Source organism: Prinia subflava, chromosome 19, assembly GCF_021018805.1.
Source record: "Prinia subflava isolate CZ2003 ecotype Zambia chromosome 19, Cam_Psub_1.2, whole genome shotgun sequence".
Taxonomy (NCBI): Eukaryota; Metazoa; Chordata; class Aves; order Passeriformes; family Cisticolidae; genus Prinia; species Prinia subflava.
Window position 1 is genome coordinate 4,401,719 of NC_086265.1, and position 27,958 is coordinate 4,429,676.

Below are 27,958 nucleotides of genomic sequence, written 5' to 3' on the forward strand. Positions count from 1 at the left end.
TTGGACACCTCTGCCAGGCATGCCCAGGTGGGATTGCTGGGCTGTCTGTGCAGATCCAGGAGTTGGATAATGATCCTCTGGGTCCCTGCCAGCTCTGGATATTCAGTGATTAATGCTGTGCAAAGTGACTTCCATCCCAAAGGTGCTGTTTCCTCTCTGCTTGTCCTCACTTGGGCTTTCTTCACCCATTCCTGGTGGAATCTTCTTGTGCACTGCCACTGTTAACACAGGATCCTGATTTCCACTTCTTCCCACCCAGCAATTCCTCAGTCAATCTGAAACAGTTGCACTCCCATGGAGTTTTAGCAATGTGTCTTTTAACAGTTCACAGGCTAATTAAGGCTCTGAACACCACTGTGGAATAGGGAAATGTTGGTTTGCCCTGTCTGTAAGGTGGCATAGTAACAGTTTAATGAGTTTTACCTGCATAGCTGTGTGTTACTAATAAATCAAATTCTCTGGGCCAGCCAGTGCTGCTCATTCCCCTCAGTGGGATCACTCAGCAGGGACAGGAGAACAGCTCAGAACCAGCACCAGTCAGTAGAATCTGAATTACTGGAGCTATTAAGTGTTCTCACTTTCAGCAGTGCATTTAGGGGATAGAGCATTAGGGGATAGAGGGGATAGGGAGCTGGAGAGCTCTGACTATCAATTACCCCATTTCCAGATACTTTTATTGATCCATGCCAACATCTGTCCTATAAAAGAACGTGGGCAATACACCTGGCAAACCCCCTTCCCTGGCAGTGTCCTGTCCAGCCAGCGCCTCTGTGACACCCTGCTGTCACCTGTGTCCGTGGAGGTTGGATAGGTGGGGTCAAAAACATGCAAACCAGTTTCTTAATGTGTCTCGACACTTCTGTCCATGATTCCTGTGATTAAAAGAGGAAGAGCAGCAGAACCATCTGCTTCTGAGCCTCCAGCTCACAGCAGCTTTCCCAGAGCACGAGAATGAACCAGAGGAAGGCTCAGAAATTCCTGCAGGAGAATCAGCTGGGCTCTGTCACTGTTGTTTTAGTGGTTTTGCTGCTCTTTACCTAAGTGCTGTGTGTATTTACTAACTGAACACTGCTGGCTTTGTGTTTTGGTTTTGACCACAGCACAACAGTTCCTCGATGCTCTGCCTGAACAATTTGGCTCTTCACAGTGGTTCTGATACTGAGCAGAACTTGCTGAGGCAAATCCTGGCACCAGGGGCTTGGGAACACCCTTCTGTTGTGGAATTACTCCATGTCTTCATCTAATGATCCTGTCACCTGCTCCCACTAAAAACCACACCTGGATCTAGGCCCTTCCTGAGGAGCAGAGCTGCAGCTCCCAGTGGAATTTGTGTGCTCAGTAATTGGTGACAGGGAAGTTCAGAGCTTGGAGCAGGGCAGAAGGAAAAGTGTGTTTCTCAATAATAAAAGGATATTGGCTTGTATTATGTAATTAATTTTAAAATGTTGTATAATGGAAAAATACTGGTCACGAAAATAATAACTTTCACTTTCCCTTGGTAGGGCCTGAATTTTGATGTGGGGAAAGAACAGAGACAACAAAACCCAATCCACCACCATGAGGTTTTTAAGCTGCTCCTGGTTGTTAGCTTGCTCATAGCTTGCTGGTACCTTCTATTACCAGTTGCAAAGGGGTGGGAGTTCCTTTTGTTTACAAGTGAAGGAAAAAGAAAACCTCAAGTGCTGTGTATTCCTTGGTGGGATTTAGTGAAGGAATTTAATCACATTCTTTGTAAGAACTGGTTGAAATTAAATGCTTTGATTCTCTGTTTAGTGGTCCTTTTAAAAATTAGAATATTTCTGTGTATTTCTGTTTAGTATTTTTACTCCCCCATCTTTTAGAGGAGCTTTTTCTTGTGTAAAACCCTCTTTTTTCTTTCACCTTTGATATGTTGAATACCTTTGATACTCGACTTCATTCAGCTGTAATCTGCATGTTAAGGGAGACCAGAATATGAAAGATACGTATTAAATATGGTTCAGAGCTAAGTTTTCTCCATTATTTTCTCTCCATGGCTTTCAAAAATGATTTATCACGCGTTCAGTATTCAGAGCTACTATTTCATGAGGATATTCAGAGAATCCCTGAGTGCTTTGGGTTGGAGGGAACCTTAAAGCTCATTCAGTTCCACCTTCCACTATCCCAGGTTGCTCAGAGCCCTGTCCAGCCTGGCCTTGGACACTTCCAGGGATGGGGCAGCTTCTCTGGGCAACCTAAATAAGGATAATTTTGTGCTTTCATTTAACTGGCTCTGTATATTCACTGCTTGAGATGCTCTGCCTGTGTCAGACTCAGGCTTTTGAGGTTTGACACAGAATTTGGGAATACCCCTCCACTGTGTCCCCAGTGTCAGTGCTGAAGGAGCAGCTCAGCTCTCCTGCTCCTCTCCCTGCAGGAATTCCAGGCATGCGCAAGTCTGGTGTTTAGAAAGAAGGCTGACCGAGCTTGAATAATTTCCCTGGGTGAAATCTATTGGAAAATACACCTGGAAATAAGAGCTTTTTCTTTAACAACACCTAAAACCTTTTAGCCAAAGCTTATTTTCATATAATGATTTCTAGACGTCATTAAATAAGCTACCTGGCAACTTGCAGCCTAATTTTGAGCTTAGTTTGGTTCTGTTCTAGAGAAATTGTTCTGTGCTCTTCACCATTGGATGCACGTCCTCATGAAATACAGTTTGTTCTTTTCCCCTGCTTTCTATGCACAGAAATATGTTTCAGTCTGTTAGAATGTATTATTTTTAATGCAAAGTGAATGAACATTAGGCTCAATTAGGAAAGAATAGATTAAGGAAAGAAAAGCTGTGGAATGTGTGGTGCTTTCTGGGCTGGGAGGATTTTTGTGGCTTTGGACCTTGCCAGAGCACAATTCCTACACAGTTTTCCCTGGGAATCTTTGTTCCTGGAGGGGTAAATTGGTGGTTCTCTCAGTTCTGGAGCTCTCAGGTGGCCTGAATTACTCTGTGCTGTGGCAGCTCTGTGTGGGCACTGCAGAGAACAGGAGTCTGAGCCTGGCCTGGTGTTCTGAGACAATTGCAGGCTGGTGGGAATCACAGTTTTTAATGTGGTTTTGGTTTCATAATAGACTTTGTCCCAATGTTTGTGTCTATGACCCAGATCTGTTCCTGGTACTGCTGGATCTGAAGGTCACTGAGGGCTATTTCAGGAGGTTGAACACCCCCACAGCTGGATTTAAACACAGCTGGATTTAAACACAGCTGTAATGTCACCATGGTGTGGTGGCTGAGCTTTGCTGTCCTGTGGCAGTTCTACATAAGAAACATTTCTGGGGAGGAGATGCCCCAGAATCCCCAAATCATTTGGGTCAGGAAATCCCTCCAAGAGCATCGAGTCCAGCCTGTGACCAGTCCCCACCTTGTCCCCAGCCCAGAGCACTGAGTGCCACATCCAGCCCTTCCTGGGACACCTCCAGGGATGGAGACTCCAAACCTCCCTGGGCACCCCCTGCCAAGCCCTGACCACCCTTTCCGGCAAGAAATTCCTGCTGATGTCCAACCCCACCCTCCCCTGGCACATCTTGGGGCCGTTTACTCTCATCCTATCCCTGTTCCCTGCCACCAGAGCCTGACCCCCACCTTGGCACAGTGTCCTGCCAGGGAGGTGCAGAGAGCAGGATCTGAGATATCCCTCTGACCACGGCTTCTTGCTGTTGCCTGAGCTCACCAAACAAGAAAGATCACGAGAAACATCTTGAAGTGCCTGAGACTGGAGACCTTTAAGTGCCCTGAGCAGGGACAGCCCCTGTGTTGCAGACTTTGCAGAGCACCATCCCACATTCCCAAAGCTTTTCCTGCCCGGGAGCTGTTGGCCGGAGCGCCGGGAAAGGAGCCCGTGTCTGGTGCAGATGTCACTGCTGCTTTGTTTGTCAGGATTCTGTATTTATACACAGCACGTTTCGGGAGGATTTGGAAACAGCTTGATATTTTTGTTCTCTAATTTGCTATTTTGCCTACTAGAAAGAGGCTACATCAGCGTTTTGGACCACGTTCAGGCCCGCTGTAAATAGATGCAGCTTCCTTTCAATCAGTGACATTGTGAACGCTTGTATCGGGGCTCAACATGGCTATTTTTAGCTCTGCTCTCTCACCTAGTCATTCCTGTTTGCTTTAATAAGATTTTATTTACTCCTGTTAAAAGGTTACTTGAATCGGATGCTCATAAAATTCCAGTTAGATAAGTCATTTTCTCCAAGTGTTTTATGATGGAGTTCCTCCTTGTTGTTCTGTTTTATTTAATTTATGATTCCGTGCTCTCAGCTAATTGACAGGGATGAAGAGGTGGTGTTGTGGCTGCAGGTGACCTTTAGACTGCTGGAGGAGGCAGAGGCCAGTGCTGGCCCCTGTGGCTGCTGTCCTGGGGGAACTGAGGCAGAGCCACAGGCTGGGAGCAGGGCAGGAAAATGCCACAGAAGTGGAAAATGAGAAGGTGACTTTAATCCTGATGAGTGACCCTCGTGGGGGCTGTGGTGTTCAGTTCGGTCTCCACTGTTCAAGAAAGACAAGGAGCTCCTGGAGAGGGTCCAGTGGAGGCCACAACATGATGAGGGGTCTGGAGTGTGTGGCTGGTCACCAGCAGCATTTGTGTTCTTTGATTGTGGGAAGGGCTGAATTGTGTAGACAAAAACCAGGGGTGGAGGGATGCCGTTGATTAGGGTCAGGATTTCATGCAAAATTCCTGTGGTCGTGCCAGGAAAACATAATTATTTGAAATAAATAGTGAAGGAAACATTCATGTTCTGATTTAAAGACATGGGTTAACTTAGATCTGCTCCTTGTGCCCTTCAAGCTTGTGACAGGGACCTTGTCCAGTCGGGAATGAGCTCTGGTTGAGGATGAGCTGCCTCACCTGAATCTGCTGTCCCCACCACCCCATCCCTGCCTGCTCATGGGCCTCTGGTGAACACTGCAAACCTCAAAGGTGGCCTTCATCCCTCCTTGAAAGACCTTTTGCCTTGGTTATCAGAGTCAGTGCAATTCATGACACTTGGCAAATCTGTTTTAGGATTGTCCGTACAAAGCTAAAGGGGAAAATGATTGTCCAGAGCCTGGGAAGGAGGAGGGTGGGAGCCCAGAGGAGCTGGGTGCTGCCTCGCACTCTGTGTGTGTATTATTGATACCATCCATCACTTTGGTGTTACCAGAAGAAGCTCTTAAAAAATATTTTTCCTTTCCCTTAACAACCAGTGATCTGGTTGTTGCAGAAATTATATAGTTATAGCAGAAAGAATCTTTAAAGCCAAAGCTGTCAGCATCTTTATTTCATAAATAATTGCCGGTTCTTTTTAGCTGTTACTTAACGCTATCATTTTATTAATTCCTGCTTTCTGTTCCTGGGCTTATTTTTCTGTGTGCTGTTAACTGTGCTTATTGTGCTCCTCGTCAGCTCTCCCTGAACTTCTTAAAACTCCTGTCACTTACTCAATGCTGCATCTGTCACTTCGTTGTGCCATTATGTGAGAGCTGCAGTTTCTGGCTGATCATTTTTCACTCAATCCAAGAGCAGCAGTAAAGGAGGAGATTTCCTTTGTGCTGCAGGGGAAGTGCAGGGTCTGTTGATAGAATGGGAGGTCAAAACAGAAACAATTCCAGTCTGGGGAACATTAGGCTCTAATTGGATTTGTCTGAATCACAGAATGGTTTGGGTTGGAGGGGGCCTTAAAGATCATCCAGTCCCATGGATAGGAGCACCTTCTGCTATCCCAGGTTGCTCCAAGCTCTGTCCAACCTGGCCTTGGACACCTCCAGGGGTGGGACAGCCACAGCTTCTCCTGTGCCAGGGCCTCAGCACCCTCACAGGGAATGATTTCTTCCATATATCTTCACCTAAATTTCCCTTTCAGTCTGCAGCCATTCCCTCTTGTCCTGTCACTCTTGATGTAAAATCCCTCTCTGGCTTCCTTGTAGCCCCTTCAGGTCCTGGAAGATGCTGTGAGGTCTCCACACAACCTTCTCTTCCCCAGGCTGAACAGCCTCAGCTCTCAGTCTGTGTATTTTGGGTATATCTGGGTTTTTGCAGTGCAGTGCCAAGGGGCCTCGGAGAGGATCAACTCGTGTCCTGTGGCTGCATAAGCCTCTGATTGTTCCCTGTGCCATGGGCTTGGGAACCTCTTCTTTCTCTGCCATAATTAAATTTTAAAAGTTTGGAAAATACTAAGCAGGGCTGGAATGTTTGGCGTGGCCTTGCTGGAAATGTGTGTTGGTATATTTTCACACTCCTCCCACAGTTGTCTTTGTGGTTTATTGTTGTGTTTTTTTGTTGTTTGTGGGTTTTTTTGGGCTCCAGCCAGGAGCTGGGACCAGGCCAGGGATTTTTCTTTCACTGCATTCAGTGCTGTTTGTGCCACTCTTCAGTCTCTTAATTACCCAATCTTCTTTGGTTCATTGTCCTAGAAAAGTTCAGTCCATTCAGCAGGATTCTGCTCCCTGCCGCCGCTTGGTTCCGTCATGTGGCAAATTAGGAATTTGAGTCAGCTCCCGAAATTTCACTTTTTGTCCTCAAAAAGCCAGGCTGGCAAGGAAAGGTGGAGGTGCATGGTCTGCCTGGAGACATGGGGGACTTTGGGTGGGTTTGGCAGTGATGGGGACATTGGTGACACAGAAATTCCAGAGTAGCAGGTGCCAGCTCAGAGGCAGGGAAAGACATGGGATGAGGCTTGTGACAGTGCATTAAAATGCTCCTAATGGAAGATTCTCATCTGCAGCCTGCTGGGGTCATGCTCTAAATTACTTGCAAAGGAACTCTAAAGACCCTGATGTAATTTATTGAGCAATAAAACCCATTATAGGTAACATGAACCGGTAATTCTGAAATGGGAGTGCAGAAGAGGCTGTGCTTCATCAGTGAAATGTAGGTAAATCTCTTGCAAAAAACCCCAAAACGTGAATAGTGTCTAGTTTTTACTGGGAGAAGGGGAAAAAGGGAAGAAAATGTGGTCTTTGAAGAGGAACAGGATATTTTGGTGCATTATGGAAATGCCTCATAAAATCCTGAGCAGGTGGAAGCAGTAATGGGCTTAATACACCTGTGGGAGGTGAGGCAGGCTTGGGATCCTTTTGTGCTGGAAATGAGGAGCTGGATGGGAATCAGAATCCTCAGCCTTGGCAATTGGGGCTGCTCACACAGGTTTACACAGCCCATGGTGGAGCTCAGGTGGTTTCATGAGCCTTTACAAGACATCAGCATAATGAGATAAGCTTTTCTGATTTTTTCCTGTTTTTCTTTCCAGGATTTTTGCTCTTTAAAGACTATTGCATGAATGAGATTGATGAAGCTGTCCCTCAGCTGAAGTTCTATGAGGAGGTGAGTGCTGGTGATGGAGGTTTGGGGCTGTGCAGGGGGTGAGGCTGAGGGAGGCTGTTCCACTCCTGCTCCATCAGGGGATGCTGAAAGGGATGAGAGGGTGATGTGAGGCTGTGTGGACTGGTGGAAAAGGATCTAGGATGAAGTTGCTGGTGTTGGGGTGACACTAAAAGCCTTCAGGTCTTTCCCCAGCAGCTTTTCACCTGTAGAAAAGGCAGCAGGGTGCAGCTGGAGGGGGTTGTGGAGGGTGTGGGGTGGGAGCTGCTCAGCAGAGGGGACATGAGAGGTGACTTCAGAGGGTGAGTTGTGTCCCTTGGCAGGAGATACCCAGTGAAGGAGCTGACAGACGCTGTGCAGGGCACATCCCAAAGGATTTTTGGGCCAAGGAATGCCCTGGCCCTCCCCAGCTTCTCCTGCTGCACAGTCTGAGCTCATGGCTCCCTTCTTTCCTTCCCTGTTACATTTGTGACACTGAATAAAGCCCCAGTGAATCCTCTCCCAGGTGCTGATTTCAGGGCAGACATGGCCATGCCTGATGCTCAGGGTCAGTCAGAGCTGGGACAGCCTTGACTACCTCACTCTTGAGCTGAAAATTTAACTTTTTTCTTGCTATCAGCACAACCAGCTGGTAACAATCTGGAGATCAGTCCTCAGCAAGACTCCATTCCCCGACTAAAATCAGATACCTACTGTCAATAAAGAATCTTTCTCTGTTATTTCCATCTCTTCATACACTGAAGATATCACTGTCAGAAGTAATCCGAAAAGGCCTGTTGTACCAGATTATTTAGCAAGATATTTTTGGCTGCCTCTTTATCTCTGAAACAATTCAAAATTGTATTTTTAGGCTATTAGCGAAGTGTTGCCTCAAAAGAATTTCAGTGCTTTGTCATGTACTTCTGGAAAAATCCCATTAAAGATATTTAAAGAGAGGTTCATTGTGTTTTCCTCTGTGACATACCGGATCCAGGAGCTTTTCCTTTTTTTTTTTTTTATATATTTGATTTACTTGCTGCATTTATTACACATAGAATAATCTGAGTACATTGCTACATTAAAAATCGCTCGATGTAGAAGAGCTGCGTACTCCAGGGATTTCATATCACTGCAGCTGGAGTCACGATCAGGCATTTAACTGGATGAGTGATTCATCCTGATCGGTTTCAGAAGGAAAAGAACAGGAATTAAAAAGAAAAAGGAAAAAAAAAAAAGGAGGAAAAAAAGAAAGAAAAAAAAGAGCTTCTAAATACTTGAAAACAAATGTGTTCTGATCTCAGTTTTTGAGGAGATCCTTTTGATCTCTGGGGGCTCTGCTGAGACCAGCACTGGCTGGGGAGTTTGGTCCCTTAAAAACCAAACATTGAGGGATAGGAGGTTGTGCTCAAATAAGACGATCAGATATCCATCAGGCTTCCTGCTGTACTGCTAATTATTTTGTGTCATTGCATTAATTAAAAGTGTTTCTTGGGCAAAGACGTTTTGAGTCATTTTAATTATAAATTGGTATCAAGGGGGAAGCAGCACAGATGGCAAATTGGGGTGGGACTGGTGCCTTATCATGTCAGCAAACAAGAGGAGTACAGATAGAAAGATACTGAGTTTAATTAATGTTCCACCTTCAGAGGTAGGTTGGTTCCAGTTTGTCTCTTGATAATTGGACTCGATGATCTTGGAGGCTTTTTCCCAACCTAAGCAATCCTGGGATTCTGTGGCACAGAGCAGAGCTGCTCACAGACAGATATTTGGATCCAGGACTTTACAGGCTGGGAAGGTCCAGGAAAGCAGAGCTGATCTTTCCCCTTGCATTTTATTTTTTACAATTTGTCCCTCCTGGAAGAAATCTTTCTCTAAATATGCTCCAGAGGACCCTTGGACTCGGTGAACTTTTTGTTCTGGAACTGGTTGTCAGGTTTGGGGATTGCTGTTGTTTCCTCTGCAACACGCTGATCTCCTACAGCACACCTGAGGAAATTTGATGTATTTTGTAAAACTGTCTTTCAGCCACCTTTAGGGTTCAAATCCACAGTGTAGCTGAACTATGTGAACATTTTGAAATGTGCTTTATATTCTTTCTTGGACATCTGTACCTGATGTGTTGTGATCAGGCAATCAGGGGATTTTTGGGTTGGAAGAGCCCTCTCTGCCCATAGAGTCCTACTGTTCACTCAGCACTGCCAAGGCCACCACTGAACGTGTCCCCAAGTGCCACAGCCTCTTAAATCCCTGCAGGGATGGGGACTCCACCAGTGCCCTGGGCAGCTGTGCTGGAAAATTCCAATATCAAAGGGAGCCCCCAGCTGTAACTGCGCTGTCACAGGTGATTTTCCATCAATAAAAAAAACGATAGAATAAAACCCCAGCCAAAGTCCTGTTTTGAGCCAGTGAGTGGGAAATGAGTAGAAATTTGTGGTGTGTGCTTGCCCTTGTGCTGCAGATCAAGGAGTACGAGAAGCTGGACTCGGAGGAGGAGCGGCTGTCGCGGAGCCGGCAGATCTACGACACCTACATCATGAAGGAGCTGCTCTCCTGTTCCCACGTGGGTATCCTGCCCTTTCCCCAGGAATATCTGCTGCTCCATCCACAGGGTGCTCTGCATTTCCCTTTGAAATCCAGGGGCTGGCTTTGGCCAAGTTCAGAATGTTGCTTTTTTTATTTTTCGGGGTTTTTTTTGAGGTGTAAAGGTTGGTGGCGCGCTGCAATTTTTATTAACCTTAGTGGCACGCAAAGGAAGCATCAGGAGATTTATCTGGTTTGTGTTTCTTTAGACTAAATGTCTGTTTCCAAAAGGATGAAATAAGTGCAGGGGGTGTGTATAGAGATGTGGCTAAAGTCACTGAAAATACACATTTCCATTTCCTTCAGCTGAACTTTGGGCCCTTTGATCTGTTCTTAACAGTTTCACACGCTCTCATTTGAAAGAAGGATTTGCAGGGTGTTCTACCCTGGTGGTATCATGCTTTGGGTGGAGGGTTTAAGCTTTTATTATTTTTTTTTCCCAAAAAATGCATTATTTTATTAGTAAAAAGTCTGTGTCTGCTTCTGGCTCTGGAGCTGTGCCTGTAAATGGGATTTTGCATGGATTTGTTAAAGGAGGATCATCACCCCCTTTGATTTTTTTACCTTCCTCCTCCTCATCTTCCCCTCTCCTGCCTTTCTGCTTTGGAATAATCCTGTTACTGGATCATTCTGCACAATATTCACTGTAATATACCTGTGGGAGGCCCTATTGATTCCCCTTGGGGTCGGTGTTTCCACGTGGGGAAAAGAACAACAGTGCTGTGACCTGAAATGAAACTCCTGACAGTTCCAACTGTTTGAAATCTTCCTTTTTCTTTTCCAAAAGCCTTTCTCAAAACAAGCTGTAGATCATGTACAAACACATTTAGCCAAGAAACAAGTGCCAGCCAGCCTTTTCCAGGTGAGCTTTCACAGTCTGAACATTCAGCTTCTCTGACTGAAAGTGTCTTTCTAGATACTGTTTAAAGAGACAGAATAAATGGGACTGGTACATATGCTGTGCTGTAAGTGGGATTGAAATGCTTTTCCAAGTCAAAATTACAATTTACTCTTCTTATCTATAATATTTCCAAGCACATTTAGAAAAGCAAACTATACCTTGGTGCGTGAACAGAAGAGTTTTTATAGTTGTGTAATTTTAAGCCATTAAATGATTTCGAGTAAATCACTTTCCATCAGCAAGATGCTCATCCTGTCAGGGTGAACTGAGCTGCAGCTGTGGAGAAATTGTCTTATCCATCATGGGGGTGTTTGTAAGCTTAAATATCTTTTATCTAAATCTGATGGATTTTTGTATGCTGAAAAAATGTGGAGGTTGCCCCTGCCTGGTGTCTCGTGTGCTCCTGAGCTGTTCTGGCTGTTCCATGAGCTGGAAGTGGTGATTGCAGTGCTGGGTGATGTCTCAGCACTAACTGGGGGGAGGTTGGGCCATCACACACCCAGGGGAGGGAATTCCCTGGAAAAATCACCTGTGATTTCAAGGTGCTGATCTCTCAGCAAGGACAGAGAGGAGAGGAGCACCACAAAGATGAGGGAGCAGCTCTGGGAAATTTGGATGCCACAGAGGTGACAATTTATTGTTTAAATGACATTTAAAGCAAGAACTTTTTGCCCTGACACCCCCCTTTCTAGCTCGTGAAAATATTTTGTGTTTGACTTCAGTGCACCTGCTTAGATTCCAAAAGCCAAATAAAGCTAAAAAGCTTCCTTGAGGCTTCTTAAGGACAATCCAGGAGCTGTGTGGGCTCAGTGAGAGTTCTCTGTAATGGATGGGATTGAAAAAAAGCCTTTTATTGTCTGCTTAAATACTAATTGTGTTTCCTCACCCTTTTTAGCCATATATAGAAGAAATTTGTGATAGTCTCCGCGGAAAAATATTTCAAAAATTTATGGAAAGGTATGATCATGGAATATTACCTGAATTAGCTGTCTAATGTAGTGGGAAGCCAGGTCCATTCAGTGCTGTAAATAAGGCTAAAAATGTGTATTAATGCACGATTAATCAAACAGAGTTCATCAGCAAGCTTTGTAAATACCCAGCTTTGTGAGATATCCTGAGCAGTGTCAGGATGTGCGAGTGGAACAGCAGGAAAGCTGAGGGATTCCTCAGTCACAGCAGGGAGAGGTTGGAGTTTAGGCTGTGAAAAGGCAAAACTGGGGTTTTGGGGATATTCTGTGAGTGCCCCTGTCTGGTGTGGGACTGGGACACCCAGTCCTGGTGTTTTGGGGCTGGGCCCCTCAAAATGAAGGTGAAAGAAAGAAAGAATTGAAGGCACAAGTTTGGCTCAGCAGAGCAGCCCTTTCCTGCTCCTGTGTCTGGCTCTGGAAAGCTCAGCTGCCACCCAGGAACACCCAAATCCATTTTCTAAACTGGTTTGGTGCCATTCTGTGAGAATTATAAAAATGCCTCCATAAAGCTGTTATTTCTTACTTTGAAAATAAACACTTAATTATTCATGGAGGAATAAGCAACTGTTTTATTATTTTTTTTCCCCAAAGCCTGTGGTATTGCTGATGTCTTCCCTATTTTAAGATAAAATGAGTTTAAAATGTTCCTTGGAGTATGTGGAGGTTCATTAACATAAATCGAGCTGCCTGTGTTTTCTCATAATTATCTTTCTCTTGATGTAATTTAAATGTTTGTTAGTTCCAAACATAGTTGTTTAAAAATTGAAAACCATCTTTGAGTGGTTGAAAACCATGCAAGAGTGATGTGGGGACACACTGAGCACTTCCAGGGGTAAGGTTATCTGCTCTCTTTCTCTCCCAAGGATGTAGAACATGGAGTGTGCTCTGCCTAGGAATTGTTTTTCTTGGTGGGGGTAAGATTACAGTTGGTGAAAGGAAGGCTGTCATTTATTAAATACCACCCCACGCCCTAGCTCAGACTAGATTTTAAATATCAGAGTCTTGACATTTCCTGTAATACTCTACACAATAGTCTCAGACAACTTTTAAACTTTTTTTTTTTCTTTTGCAGTGACAAGTTTACTAGATTTTGTCAATGGAAAAATGTAGAGCTAAATATTCATGTAAGTACTTACAAGTATATTTATCTTGTCAGAGGCTGATACAGGAAAGAGAATGTTCAGTTTTGAATCCTGCTCTGCAAAGGCCTCATTAAGGAGGGTGGTGGATGTCACTGCTCTGCTATTCTTAGGCACAGCCCTGATGATTCCTGTCTGGACCTCCCCTCTGCCTTCCTCAGTTAATAGAATTTTGATTTTTTTTAATGGCTGAAAGAGCTGAACTGCCAGAATTGCTGCTGTTTATCAGCCCCAATCCCTGTCCATCTCCCTTTCCCACTCCAGTCCTGCCGTGATCCCAGCACCCTCTGAGCCCCTTCCCTTGGCCTCTGCTTTTGTTCTTCTTTACTTTTCTGACAACTTGGGCTGTAAAAATAGCCCTGAGTGAGACTGGCAGTTTTTGGGAACAGCATTCCCCTTGTTGCTACTTCACACTGTGGTGCTTCCAAGTACATGGAATTATCAACAATAAGGGGCTCCTTTTCCAACACCATAAATGCTAAATTACAGTTGAGGATCTCAACACATTCATGGATCATTTAGATGTTTTCACAGTAAGGTTTTTAATGCTGGAAAAAAAAGAAGGTTTTGTTTTGTTGTTTCTGCTCCATTTGCAGCTGACCATGAATGATTTTAGTGTACATAGAATAATAGGAAGAGGGGGATTTGGTGAAGTGTACGGCTGCAGAAAAGCAGACACTGGAAAAATGTGAGTATCACACACTCTATGGCAGAGGTGATTGTAAACTCTGGACTAGTGAGGAAATCCTTCCAATCATTTCTTAGGAAATCACTGGAAGGCAGCGTCACATTGCTGTAAAGTTCTTTGTAATGAAGTTTGATCCCCAGAGGTTCTGATTCCTGGCTCACTGCAGGCTCAGTTTGCTCTTGCAGGGGCTCAGTCTCACACAGCTCCTGGGCACATGGAAATGTCCTGTCAAAACCAGTGGAAAATGCACTTGATCCCTGTGATCCCTGCTGCCATGTGGAAGGGGATATCCCACTGATGGATTTGTGATTCCCAGAGCTCTCCATGGGAGCCCAGGGTCAGCCCTGGGTGGTTTTTATTCTTTTTGTGATCTTACCATTCACACACCTCCCCTGATCACCAGATTTCCATTTCTAGGCATCATTGTCCCATTGTGTTCTGATCTGAACATCTGGGCATGGATTTAACCAGTTATTCTCAATATCAATCCATTTCTTTATTTACACCCCACCCTTTCATCTTGCTTTTCTCCTAACAGTTTTATCCACAGCCCATCCTTCATCATTTCCCTTCCAAGTGAGCAGGGCACGTGTGAGGTGCCTGTGTCTGGTTCCAGCTGGCTCCTCTGGCACTTGTGTGTGCCTGACATCCTTGTTAATAATAAACTTCTGACTCTTAACAAGTGGAAGACATCTTAATGTTGCTATTATTACATTCAGTATTTCTGCAGTGACTTCAAGTATTTATATTAATACTCTTACTTACAACGCTGGCTTTATTCTTGCTTTGGTACTTTTTGTCCATGTGCATTTCATTCATTTGTCCGTGTACAAAAATAAACATTTTATTTAGCTTGAGGCATGCTCAGCAGGCAGTTCTCAGAGCTCTTTGTCTGAGTAGGGCTCTGGCAGGAGGTGGATAAACCCTTGGGAAGTGAGAAGGACAGGAAAAGTGAAGCAAAGAACAGGTTTTATCAGATTTAAACAGAGCAAAGGGAAGCAAAATGTGGGAAAACCAACCTTCTTTTTCAAATTTGAAGCAAAACTGAAGATGAAGTTCAGCTTCTGGGTAGAGGCTTGGATTAGTTCTTTTTTGATCCAGACCTGTGTGGCCATCCCTAACCCAGCTCCCATCCCTTCTAGATGGCTGCCTCTGCTGCACTTAGAGCCTGCAAGGAGCGTGGGCAGCCTCCCCTCCCTCCCAGGTAACACCAGCAGTGCCCACTGAGCACCCACACTCCCCAGGCTGCTGCCACCTCCCTGCAAGGACCTCTGCAGAGGGACCAGGGGCAGCATTCCAGGGACAGGGACAGCAGGACAGCAGCAGACTTGGTCTGGGACAGGTCCCAGAGAAGCTGTGGCTGCCCCATCCCTGGAAGTGTCCAAGGCCAGGTTGGATGGGACTTGGAGCAGCCTGGGAATAGTGGAAGGTGTCCCTGCCTGTGAATTTAAGGTCCCTTAAAACCATTCTGTGATTTCCATCAGCCTTGAAAATCCCCCAGTCCCACTCTGCAGTCAGGGCAAGGTCAGGGCTCATTTTTACTCACCCTTCACAGATTCCTCAGCAAGAACACATAAATATATTCCCAGTCTGGAAAGTTAAAATTCACCCTCACTCCCCCGCTCCCAGCACATTGCTGTCAGCAATGACGTGGCTGTTTTTGGGAGCTGGAGCCAAGGTGAGGCCCCAGGGCTGGATGGGCATTGAAGCACTGCTGTAATTTTTCCTAAAAATCCATGGGTGCCCGTGTTTAGGAGTCTTCTGGGGAGGAACACACGTGTCCTTCTCACTGATGTCTATTAATGAACTCACCCCATGTCTTGGAAAAATACCCAGCCTGTATCATATCCTCCTGTGGTTGGTGGTTGTTAGGGTAACATCCTTTGTGAGCAAAATTTTATTAATTTGTGTAGCACAGATGGTAGAAGACTAAAAAAGCTTTCTTGTGTGTATCTGACCTTTTTCTGAGTAGAAAGAAAATTAAGGGGGAAAAAAATGTATATATAAAACTCAGCGTGTGTTCAAGATATTGCTTTCCTGGTAGAGCTGAAACTGTTGGAATTAAATGGAACCATAACAGAGTTTCTGTTATTTAATTCCTATGGCAGATCCTTGCTTGTAGGTATGAGAAAATGAATATATATTGTGTAATTCCTATCTCACTGCGATGGTTTGGACATAGAATTATTTGTTAAAGCACATTTCTCTGTCAGGGGGCTTCTGCTGGAAATGTGTTAATTCTGGGAAGTTTTGGAGGTTTTGTGTTTAGCCTGAAATGATGTTTTTAGTCCTGGCTTTAAGTCTTTCAAGAGCTTGCTTACAGCATCCTGTAAATGTGCATGGCCTGACTGCCAGTGAATAATCCTGATAGAGGAGATTTTTGGTGCTTTTTCTGAATGGTTGGGTTTTTTTTTTTTTCAGGTATGCAATGAAATGTTTAGATAAGAAGAGAATCAAAATGAAGCAAGGAGAAACATTAGCCTTAAATGAAAGAATTATGCTGTCTCTTGTCAGTACAGGAGTAAGTATCACTATGTTATTCTTTCTTTCTTCCATATAATGTAAAAGCTGTTACATATAATGCATATTCCATCAATTCCGTTGTGTGACATGCAAAAATTAACCCCCACTGGAGCCTCCCCCTGATTCTTGCAATGTGTCTGAAATGAGAAGGGAAAACCAAACTTGTTTGATCAGTTTGGGTCCTACAGAATGAGCATCTTTGCTGCAGAGGCTTGAGGGGGTGCCCATTTCTGAGGTAATGCATCCTCCCACCCTCCTGACTTTTTAAATACCCTTTTTAAAGTATTTTTGTTTGAAACTTTTCCAAACCACGACTCGGTCTAGTAAAAAAGATTCCTTTTTTTTTTTGCTCCAGTTAGATAGTACTTTTGTGGAATCTAAAGTACTACTGCAGGCAAAACTCCAGCTCATCCTCCCTTTCCTGTTACTCTGATGTCTAATTTTTCCTTTTTTGTTTTCTATGTCCAAGCCAGTCTGCCCATCTAGTCCGTTTATAAATTAGATTAAAATCAGATTAACTAAAACCTAAAGCTGAAACCACCACAGGTGTTGTCTCCCCAGCCCTGGCTGGTGGCTGAGGTGTGCTGGGCTCAGAGGAATTGCAGCAGAATTGGAGGTGGCTCTGCCCTCATCGCAGTGACACCACGGTTGCCATGGCTACAGGTGATGCTGGCAGCCAGGTTCACTTCCCTCACCTTGTGCTGCAGGAATTCAGTGTGGGAGCACAGCCCCCGTCCCCAGCACACACGAGGGCTGAGGAGGGATCCTGTGGGGTTTTGTTCCAGGTTTGCTGTGCAAAAAGCAGGATTCCCTGCAGTGGGATTTGTTGTGAGGCACCAGGGATGTGTGTGCACAGATCAGAGGAGCTTTTCTGTGGGGCAAACCTTGAAGATCCTCAAGTTCAGGCATTATCCCTGCACTGCCACAGCCACCACTAAGTCAAGGCTCCAGGGAGAGCCTAGAGCCCCTTCCAGTGCCTAAGGGGGCTCCAGGAGAGCTGTAGAGGAGCTCGGGACAGGGGGGAATGGTTTTCCAGTGACTAAGGGGGCTCCAGGAGAGCTGGAGAGGAGCTCGGGACAAGGGGGAATGGTTCCCCACTGCTGAGGGCAGGGTTAGATGGGATATTGGGAGGGAATCATTCCCTGTGAGGGTGGTGAGGCCCTGGCACAGGGTGCCCAGAGAAGCTCTGGCTGTCCCTGGATCCCTGGAAGTGTCCAAGGCTGGGTTGGACGGGGCTTGGAGCACCCTGGAACAGTGGAAGGTGTCCCTGCCTTGTGAGAGTGGAACCGGATGAACTTTAAGGTCCCATTTAACCCAAACCATTCTGGGATCTGTGATTTATCCCTTCAGACTTTTTTATCAAGTTGCCTGTTTTCACCAGAGATAAGCTGTGGTTTGACCACATATGGCAGGATTCCTGAAAACCAGTGGGGAGTAGGTCTGGAGTAGAGACTAGACAAGAAATCGAGGCAAATGAGTAATAATTGTCCCATTAACTTTAATTTGTGATTCTGTGGCTCCAGCACTCAATGTGAGTTTGCATGTCTAGAGATTCGAAGAGAAAATAGTTCAGGAGCTGCTGGTGGAGGCAGTTTTCTCACAGGCCAGCACACAGGGAGGCTTTGAGCAGGGAGAGCAGCAGGAGGAACCATTTGTTTCTTTTGTTAAGGATTATCAGCTCATTAGAGTGACATTTCTTTCAGATTCTCCGAAATTTGAAAGACTTCCAAGAGAGGTTTTGTACAAAGTGCTGCTCATTTAGGTCAGGTACACCTGGGCAGGAGAGGCTGGAGCACTTGGAATAAGCAGAATGAGATAGGTTTGAAGGTGGTGGGATAAGAGAATTCCTTCAATCCCTGAATAGAGGCTGCAGTGGCACATGGCATGCCCAGGGACACTTCTGTGCTGCCCGGAGCAGAATGGAGCTGGGAAGTCCATCACAGTACAATTGGTCATTTAACTGGGAATCCAGATGTCTCTGCAAAGTGCATAATAAGAGCTGTGCAGATGGCACAGCTGCTTGTGTGATCAGCTCTGTTCATCCACCTCTGGCATTCCCCAGCACTCCTGGAGCAGTGGTGACTGCAGCTTTCCTGAAAGCCACGTTTCCAGTGGGTTCAGGAGTAGCACAGGCAGAGGATCTGGAGCCTTTTGGAAGGGCCTGGTGGCACCAAATGGGCTCTGCAGGGCTCAGCCTCCCTTGGTGTCTGTGCTGTGTCACTGTGGTGTAACGGGGACAAACTGTCACTGAGCTTTGGGTTTCCTCTTCTGCAAGACCCATCTTCCCCTCCCACAAAGACCTGCAGGCTGGGAAGACGTTGTGAAATCCTTGGAAGGCCACGGAGCAGGGAAAAGATTTTACTTTCTGTTAAAAGAAAAATGTATTTCATTTCTGTAGTAGTCAGTATTCACCTGATTCCTATTCAAAAACTGGAACGTGGAAATCACCGAGGCAGTGATGGACCCTGTGAAACCAGCCAGTCCCAAATGCTTGTGGAAGGAAGTGATTATTCCATGAATCTTTTCCTGAGGGTAGGAGGGGATCATTCCATGTGTCTGTTGCAAGACCAGGGGCTGTGCAGGGCTGTGGCTCCCTGTTTCTTCTTTCTAAAAAACCTCAGCAGTTCAGCTGCCGTACCCAGATCTTCTTGAGATAATTCTACTGATGCCTGGATTCAAGATTTCCTCCAAGGGATAAATATAATCCCAGAATATCCTCATTTGAAGGGCTCTACCCAGGATACCACAGGAGCAATAACCCTCTGAGATGAATAATCTGGTTTTTTGGAGCAGGACAGGTATTTGGTTGGTTTTCATGCATTTCAGTCAGTGACTGACACATCTTTGAGTGACATGGCAGGACAGAGCTGCCCTCCAGTTAAAATGGACACAGCTGCTCTGTGCTCTGAGCACCTTTGTCCCCTGTTTGCTGTCACTTTGTGCCCCAAAGCCGAATGCTTGGCTTTCAGTGAAGAGTCAAAACCAGAGGTTTTCTCCTAGAGCACTTTTTAATGTGCTGATGTCTTTAAAATATCATATTTCTACTTTTTTTCTTATGGTTGCTCTAATATTTTTTTCCTTCCACATGATTTATTGCCCCAGATTTGACTTCAGCAGTTCTCTGGACTCAGTCCAGGAGTGTTTGGATTTAAGGAACTCTTTCCAAGCTGGTCTTAATTCACACATTAATGTCATAATGTTGCTTATTTTCATCAGAGCAGAGACTTGACTAGAATGAAGAATTGCTCTCCTGGGAAATTGGTTTTATTGCTTTATGTGTCCTTTAAAAAAAACCTGTAGGGTGGTTTTTTTTTATTTTTATGCTGTAGAATACTCTTTTGCTGTGGTTTTTGTATGAGGAAAATACTGCAGTACAGTTTTTCTCTCTGTTGAGCAGGGAGAGGGTAGTGATGAAATTAGGAATGCTTGCACAAAAACAAGTTATGCATCACATTTACACTTCCAGATAACTTTTATTTTTAAAACCCATAAAAATATAAGCAAGCTATGTTCTGGTGTAGAAAAACCTTTTTATTTGTCTATGTATGGTGTTTAAATTCTACCACTAAATCCTCCTGGGTAATTAGATTGCTCTGAAATTTTAGGAGCCCTCCTTGGGCACACTTCTGAATTACCCAGTCGATGCAGGAAATTAAGTTAATAATTCTGCTAAAGCTGCTGTTGTGAAGTTAAGTGGCAGCCACAATAGTCCCCAGCACAGAGTTCATAACCAGAGGTGGTATCTTGTGTTAGACACCACATCAGGCTCCTTATTTTTAGGGCCATTTAGAATTTTGGATTTTTTCCTGGATGTTGTGCAGATGTTTCACACCCATCCCTCCCCTCTGCAAGGAGAGTTTGGGGGGAGCAAAACATGAAGTGCAGTTGGGTTGGAGCAGGGGAGGAGGTACCCAGGCACTGTGGGGATCCCTGGGGTTACAGACAGCTCTAGAAACCTTTATATTTGAATTTCATGGAAGGCTGAAGGGGCTCTGCAGTGTCCCTGTCCCTCCCTTTCCTCTCTCCGGACCCAGCCCCGCGCTGCCCAAGGCCACCGTGTTTTGCTGTTTCTAAACTGGGAAAGGGAGCCAGTTCCTGCCAGAGATTCCCAGAGCTTTCCCTTGTCCATCCTGCAGCTCCAGGCACATTGTTGGAGCCACGTGAGGCCGCTCTCTGCTTCCTGAGGGCTGTCCTGGGCTCCTCTGGGATCGTCTCCCTGCCGGCCTCGGCGCTTTGGGATCCACGGGGCATTCCAGGAGCACAACTGTCCCCAAAGTGATCCCAGAGTGACCAAACAGCCCTGGTTTTGTAGCACAGCCTCCCATCAAGGTGTCCCTGCCCGTGGCAGGGGGTTGGAAGGAGATGAGCTTTAAGGTCCCTCCCAACCCAAAGCATTCCGTGATTCCATCCCGTACGGCTTTGGAGAAGAAGTTGATGAGGTGACACCACCCCCTGGTCATTAGCCAAGAGCCTCCTGGCTTGGATCAGCAATGGTGTGGCCAGCAGGACCAAAGCAGGTCCATTCTTCATGGAAAAGGATTCTCCAGCCCTGGCACATCCCAGGAAGGATTTAACAGATGTGTGGATGTGGCACTTGGGGACATGGGTTAGTGGTGGCCTTGGCAGAGCTGGGGAATGGACTCAGTGATCTCAGAGGGCTTCTCCAGCCTCAGTAATTCCATAATTAGGAATTAGGCCTTGCATCCAGCACAGGCACAGTGCAGAGGAAGGTTTGCCAGCTGCTGCCATGGGGTTTTGAATGTGTGCCATGCAAGTGCCAGCACATGGCAGATTTTGGGAACAAAGGTGTGTTTTTCCAGTGGAATTTTTTATGGCTGCTTGTCTTAAACATGGGATGAATTGAGGTCCAGGTGCATCAGGAGGTGGAATGTAACCCATCCCTGCCCAGGCTGCTCTGCTCTGACCTCCTAAACCTGCTCCCACAGCCCTTGTGTTGTGGGGTTTGCCTGATCTGGATATTGCTATAGCTGCTTCCTGAACGTTGTAACGCTCCAGAATCCCAACCTCCTGCCTGCTGTGTCTGCATTCCTTCAGTCCTCTGTTGGAAATGCTGCTGGGGAAGCCAAACACCTTCACTGTCACCTGGGCAGGGCCCTCATGGAGAAGGGACAGCAGTTACCAAGTGTGGCTGCATTTCAGGAGCGACGAGAGAACTTGGGAATACTGGCAAATAGCACAGGAAAAATATCAGATGTATTTTTAGCTTTCCTGAGTCACACTTTGCTTTTTGCCCGAGGTGAACCTCTTTGCTCTTCCCTTGCAGGACTGTCCTTTTATAGTCTGTATGACCTATGCCTTCCACACCCCTGACAAGCTCTGCTTCATTCTGGACCTCATGAATGGTAAGCAAGACCTGTTCAGATGACGCTGATGTTACAGAAATTTTGGCAGGAGGATTGCTGAGATGGTTGGTCCCTCAAACCTGAGCTGCTCTATGAGCTGATTTATTCAGCTCTCCACAAACCAATGTGTGGTACAGCCCTTGCTTGTGTGGAAATCCTCTGCTAGATTAGTCACTGAATGCAAACATTTATGAACTAAATGCATGTTAAAATGGAGTTTCAGACTGAGCAAATCTCTGTATGAACTTTCTCTGCTATTTTGTCACCACAGGGATTTGCAGAGGGTGGGGCAGTGTGCTCCACAGGTGATAAGAACCTACAAAAGCTGTGCTGTTCCCCCACTGTGTCACCCTGTCTGCCTGCAGGGTAAGATTTCACCTAATTTCACTTAATTACATCTCAATTCTCATTCCAGGAGGAGATTTGCACTACCACCTCTCCCAGCACGGAGTGTTTTCTGAAAAAGAGATGAGGTTTTATGCTACTGAAATCATCCTGGGGTTAGAGCACATGCACAATCGCTTCGTGGTGTACAGAGACCTGAAGGTAAGGCTTGGTGGGTGCCTGCATCCACACAGGCCCTCAGATAACTCCCATGGATTACCTTGCCTGAAACCTTTCCTTGGCAGGATTATTTCTTTATCTGCCTGATTTCTGTAATAAGTTTTCCAAGTCGTTCTAATCCGTGCCGTTATCCAGTTGAACCAGCCTGGGAGAGGCTTCCTGGGGGTCACAGCAAATCCTGTGAAGTGTTACTGATCTCCCTGATGGGAATGATTTAAGGGATATGCTGTGTTTGTGGGAGCCCTGGAAGAGACCTTTGTGTGTGTGGTGGGGGACAACAGCACAAGAGGTGCTGGAGGGGTTTCACTGACCTTGGGAAATCGAGGACAGGTCCCAGGGAAGAGTCCCTGGAGCAAGAGACAGCACAAGGGGATGAAAGTCTGCCCAGAGACTGAAAATAAAAGGTGTAAGAGCCACACACAGACCCTGCTGTGAGGAAACTCAAAACAACTTGAGGCCAGAATGGATAATTCATTTATTACCTGCTTTGTGTTTCAAACCTTGCCTGTTATTCCCTTCTGTTATTCAGTATTTCATAACCTGTGGAGCTGATAGTAGTCCTCTCTGAGAACATAGATTTTTATCTAGGAATTGCCTGGTATATTGATGTTAAATAAAAGAAGGCAATTACCAATTACCAGGGAGTATTGATGTTTGAGTTGCTGTGCTGTGAGAGTTTGCAGTTGCCAGCTGGGGAATACCAAGCACTCACCTCCCTGTGTTGGTTTCCAGCCTGCAAATATCCTGCTGGATGAACATGGGCACGTGAGGATATCAGACCTTGGGCTGGCTTGTGACTTTTCCAAGAAGAAGCCACATGCCAGTGTGTAAGTATTATGTCTGGGAGCTTTGCTGCACATACAGGTAGTGCTAAATACATCCTGAATTTGTCTTTATAACTTAACTTTGCCTGAAGAGGAGGAATGACACTTGTGTGGCCCAGGCTTGCTGAGCTGGAGGCTCTAATGAGGTTTTTTGGGCTCTTCTCCCTGTTTTCCTGCACAGTTGTAGCAGCTGATGTGTAGGCATGGCTGGGAGATATGACACATTATTTCGGGATGATTCACTGCTCAGAGAAGAACCTGACTGAGTTAAAGTACCAGATTGCTTTAATTGTCCCAACCTGGTAATTAAGTATTCCCAAACTGACTAAAATCTTGGATTTATTGTGTCTTTCTCTTTCTGGATCTTCATGGAACTGGAGGCAAATTATGTTCCTTTCTGCCTCTTGCCATTGGGATTTAACTAGGATCTGAATTCCTGGAGTTGTGTGTGGATTCACATCTTACCTGGCAGGTTTTCTTCTTAGGTCCTCAATTGCCCTGATTTAGTCCTGGAATTTATGCAGAAAGGGAAACTCCAGCCTGTCACACCTTAAGAGATTTGCAATGCAGTAACTTCTTGAAAACAAGTCCATATGTTTTGAGTATGTCAAAGGTAAAAGCAATACCTGATGGCTGCTTCTAGTGGTGCCCAGGGGTGAATTCAGGAGTGTCCTGTGCTCACACAGGTGACACATGAAACCCCTTGGAAGCAAAATAAAACAGTTAAAGTTAATTCTCTCCAAACTGGGCTGGCTTATTGAGACAATAGGGATTTTCAGTGATTTTTTTCCAGTGATAATGTTGGATATAATGAATGTTTTGTGCTGTTGTGCTCTGCAGAGGAACCCACGGGTACATGGCCCCCGAGGTGCTGCAGAAGGGCACAGCCTACGACAGCAGCGCTGACTGGTTCTCCCTGGGCTGCATGCTCTTCAAGCTGCTGAGGGGGTGAGTGGGGCTCCTGCCTCGCCTTTGGGAGCCTGGGGGTGTCCCTTGGGACAGCAGGACATCGTGTGTCACAGATTGTCTGAAGTGATCCCTCAGTGCTGACCCATGTACCCATGTCAGACAAAACCAGGCTTTTTCTTCCAAACCAAGCCCAAGCCAAGCCCTGTGTCCTGTAGTAGCTGCAGGTGAGGGACATGAGGAAGGCAGGTCCTTTATCTGCTCTTTGGACTGCTGCTGACAGCAGTTCACTCCTGTCTTGGCAGCTGGGAGTGTTTTAAATGCTGTGATGTTGCTCCTTGGGGTGCTCTGAGCAGCCCTGTTCAATCGTGGGCTTGGTGTTAGGCTGAGCCCTGGTGTTGTGGAGAAGCTCTTGGCTGCACTGGTCCCTTTTTGTGTGCTGCTCTGCCTTCCCTCCTGCAGGGTTTGGGCCAGGTACAAAGTGTGGATCCTTCCATTTGCTGAATCTGGCCTGTTACCTTATCAGTGTCCAAAGGTACACCATAATTACAGCTTTGTCAGCAATTACCTTCTCATTAAACTTACGTGTCTAGAATTGATTAATGCCACGGGATTTATCTGAGCAGTCAACAAGCACTGATGGGCAAGTGCTTGTTGAAAATGGCATCCTGGCTGTTAATGGCAAACCAGAAGAAATCTGAGGCTTTTCACAGTGCTTCTCTGTAAAGGTTGATCATTAGGTCATCCTGTGTCCTCACACATAATTAATTATAAGCTTTTATCTCCATCCACACACTGTACAAAGGAAGGTCAGTGTGTGACTTGTGAATTGAACTCCAGAGCTGTATCAATTTAACATTAATTGTGCACAAAGCAGACTATGTAAGGGTGCAAATAAAGAAAGAAGTGGTGTTTAAATTGCCAGTCTTTGGGCTGTGATTCTCCCTGGCAGAGATGTTCAGGGTGGTATCAGTGCTCAGCCAGAAGCCAGAGCATTATTCACGGTGAACTCTCATTCCTCATCTGTTCTGAAGCCAATTAAACACATCCCAAAACAAGGGCTGGGCACATGGTGCCATTTCTTGGTATTTGGTAAATTTAGGCTGGCACAGAATCTGCCCATAAGTCGCCAGTGAATCATTTTCTTCCCTGATCTACTCAGAGCCTCCTTGTCAGAGTACATGAGGCTGTGTGGGAACCATTTACCTGTCACGCTAAAAAGAGAAAGATTGAAGTCCTGGTCCATCCACTGCATCCATCAATCAGAACATTTTTGAGAATAAAAGGAAAATAACTTGGGAGTAGCAGGTCTCCAGTTGAAATGTGCTGGTACACTCTGCCATGTGGTAAGCCAGAATGCTTTAGAATAGCTAATTAATGGAATTGATTAGTGAATAACATTTTGATTGTGAAAAACATCATCCCCTCAAGGTTTTAAAGAAAAGAAGCAGGGAATATATCCTAAATGTAATCAAAAAATCTTACTACAATACTGCTTCTTTCTTTCACGAAGGACTGTGTGATAAATCTCTAATGTGCCACAGTCTTCCATAGCTTAGAGGAAAATTCAAATTCAAACCAGAATTATAAAGCAGGAAAGGGATGAAGCTGATAATTCACAAGATACCATCAGATATCTTCCCAGTGGCTGATGCAGCGGGATCTGTCATCTCTTATCTCCTTCTCTCCATGATGGGGAGTGGTGAGTTCAGTGGGTCACGCTCACCTTCCCTGTGGAAATGCTTGGATTTAAATCCCTGTGGGTGATGGCTGCTGGGGGTTTCCTTGTTAGCTGAAAACTGCTCAGGATTTTGGGACATAGATGTAATCAGTGAGGCATTTGAAGTACATCTTTAAGATAAGGTGTAATTTAAGAATTGCCCAGCTTTCTACTCCCCTGCCTGTGGATCAGATTGTTCTGCAGGACAGGAGTGATGAAAGGGGAAGGATGGCACTAACAGGATGCTCCACTCTTTCCTGGCATTGCCACAGCTGAAATACCCTGATGTGCTGTGGTTTCACATTTCTTAGAGTTCTTTTTCTCCTTTCCACAGGCACAGCCCTTTCAGGCAGCACAAAACCAAAGATAAGCACGAGATCGACCGGATGACGCTCACCGTGGTAAGGCCTGGCCTCAGTGACATCCCCTGAGCTCCCATTGCCCCCAAAACTGGAATTACTGTCCCTAAGAGCTGTATTTGCACGTGGCAGAGCTGTTTGCAAACACCATCAGGGACGAGAAGGCAGAACACACCACTTCCATCATGGAATATCTCTTTGTCCTTCCTTTCTCTGCAGAATGTGGAGCTCCCGGATTCCTTTTCTCCCGAGCTGAAGTCCCTCCTGGAAGGGCTCCTGCAGCGGGATGTGAGCAAGAGGCTTGGATGCCAAGGAAGAAGGTAGGTGTTGTCTTCTCCTTGGACCTCTGCCTTGAAAAATTTCCACTTCTCTGTCAATGAGTGAATTCGTTTCAAGTAAAAATCTGCTTCCTGTTGTGAGGATTTTAATTTTGGAAAGAGAACATTAAAAAGTGCCGCTGCATGGAATTACATTTCAGCTTCCTTCGGTTTGGACATGTTTTTTTGGACAATCTCTGTCCTTAAAGCCTTCCCCTGAGTTCCCTGCTGTCATGCTTGCATTGGGTGGTGTTCCTTCTTCTCATCCCTCGGTTGTTTTTCTGGTTTTGCCTGAATCTGTTTTGGCATGAAATCATATGACTTGACTCAGACATACTGATAGGGAAATTTTATTGCTTATATTGTATCTGTTATGATAGCAGCATATTACATACAAAAAAAGAAAACCAATCCCAAAACCACCAAGCAAAAAGCAGTGAGTATTGCTGGTGCTGTCTGTGTCACTTCATTATTCTAAGGAAAAGAGCTTTTGTTTTGTTTCTTGACTACAAAAGACACCTTGCCCCTGCCAAGCTCACCTTGCTTGTAGCTGTTAGTCAAATTATCTCCTGCTTAAAAAAACAGTGTGAGACTGAGAGGGAAAATTAGAGGAGTAAACAACTGTTGAGAAACCCTTGGGATGTGTGATAACAGGTCACACCTGAGCCTGGGGCTGGCTCCAGTTCCAGGGAGATGCAGATGATTTTTTTCTTGCAGCCCTCTTTGATAATGACCTGAGATCTCTTTTCTCTGGGACATAACAAGAATAGTTGACTATTTTCCCATAAAATTTGTATAATGTTAAATGGTGTGGAGTAATCTGGTTATTTACAGGCAGTGACTGGGATCTGCCAAAGGTGTTTGGGGTCTGACACAGATCAGTGTTGGGATCTCACAACAGGAACATTGTTTGCTGTTGGAAATGATGGGGTGCCATCAGTTCTTGCCTGCCAGCCCTAGAGCACTGTTCCAAGTGTTTCCACGTGAAAATCTTCTCTCCTGTTGTTTACTGAGGAATTCTTATGTTTTTCTTGCAAAAAAAGAGAATTTCCCCGCTGTTCTCAAGTGATAGAAGTGTGACCTTTGAAGGCTTTGTATTCTTGAATACACTTGAAAAGCCCCTTCATTTGTTGACTTCAGTCACTTCTGTTTTGCAGCGCACAAGAAGTAAAGGAACATCCTTTCTTCAAAGGCATTGATTGGCAGCAAGTCTATTTACAGAAGGTAAAGGATGAAGACTGTAATTTTAGCTGACTAAAAAGCTAAAAGCAGTAAAAGGAAAATAAACCCAAACAGGTACTGAACAGAAATCTTGAGGGTCACAGCGCCCAGCACAAGTGCTCACTCACACAAATACAGGGAGGGTTGTTGATGAATATTCATTACTACAGATCTTCCTTATTGTTAGGAGTGAGTTACTGCATTTCCAGGGTCAAACGACTGCATGGTTTCCTTTCCTTTGCTGTCTCTAAACTGGGGAGTTTTATCCCTGTATTTTTGAAGGAGCTCTAATTAAAAAAAGTGCCAACGATTTTGCACTGAAGTTTAATTCCAAGGGGGGCACTCTGGCACAGTCAGGTGTAATCTGTGCAAAAAAAAATATACAAAGGTTGTGCATGACTACAGAATGGAGTTAAATAATGCCCGTGAATTTGTCTTTAATGATGCTGATTTCAATTTGTAGTACCCTCCCCCCCTGATTCCTCCCCGGGGAGAAGTCAATGCAGCAGATGCTTTTGATATTGGCTCGTTTGATGAAGAGGACACTAAAGGCATTAAGGTACCCAACTCTCAGTGGTGGAGGGTGG

General features: G+C 45.3%; 1 protein-coding gene across 1 annotated transcript in view; it reads left to right on the forward strand.

Annotated features, from left to right (window-relative positions):
• The window catches only part of GRK3 (G protein-coupled receptor kinase 3), a 59,305-nt gene that overhangs the window by 20,677 nt on the left and 10,670 nt on the right, over positions 1-27,958 (forward strand). The window contains exons 3-17 of the mRNA XM_063415528.1: positions 7,249-7,322; positions 9,757-9,858; positions 10,666-10,740; positions 11,675-11,736; positions 12,820-12,871; positions 13,483-13,574; positions 15,996-16,095; positions 21,382-21,460; positions 21,876-22,006; positions 22,757-22,851; positions 23,689-23,796; positions 25,809-25,875; positions 26,053-26,153; positions 27,308-27,374; positions 27,835-27,930. Coding sequence (XP_063271598.1) covers positions 7,249-7,322; positions 9,757-9,858; positions 10,666-10,740; positions 11,675-11,736; positions 12,820-12,871; positions 13,483-13,574; positions 15,996-16,095; positions 21,382-21,460; positions 21,876-22,006; positions 22,757-22,851; positions 23,689-23,796; positions 25,809-25,875; positions 26,053-26,153; positions 27,308-27,374; positions 27,835-27,930 — 1,301 coding nt within the window. The remainder of the gene's footprint in view (positions 1-7,248; positions 7,323-9,756; positions 9,859-10,665; positions 10,741-11,674; positions 11,737-12,819; positions 12,872-13,482; positions 13,575-15,995; positions 16,096-21,381; positions 21,461-21,875; positions 22,007-22,756; positions 22,852-23,688; positions 23,797-25,808; positions 25,876-26,052; positions 26,154-27,307; positions 27,375-27,834; positions 27,931-27,958) is intronic.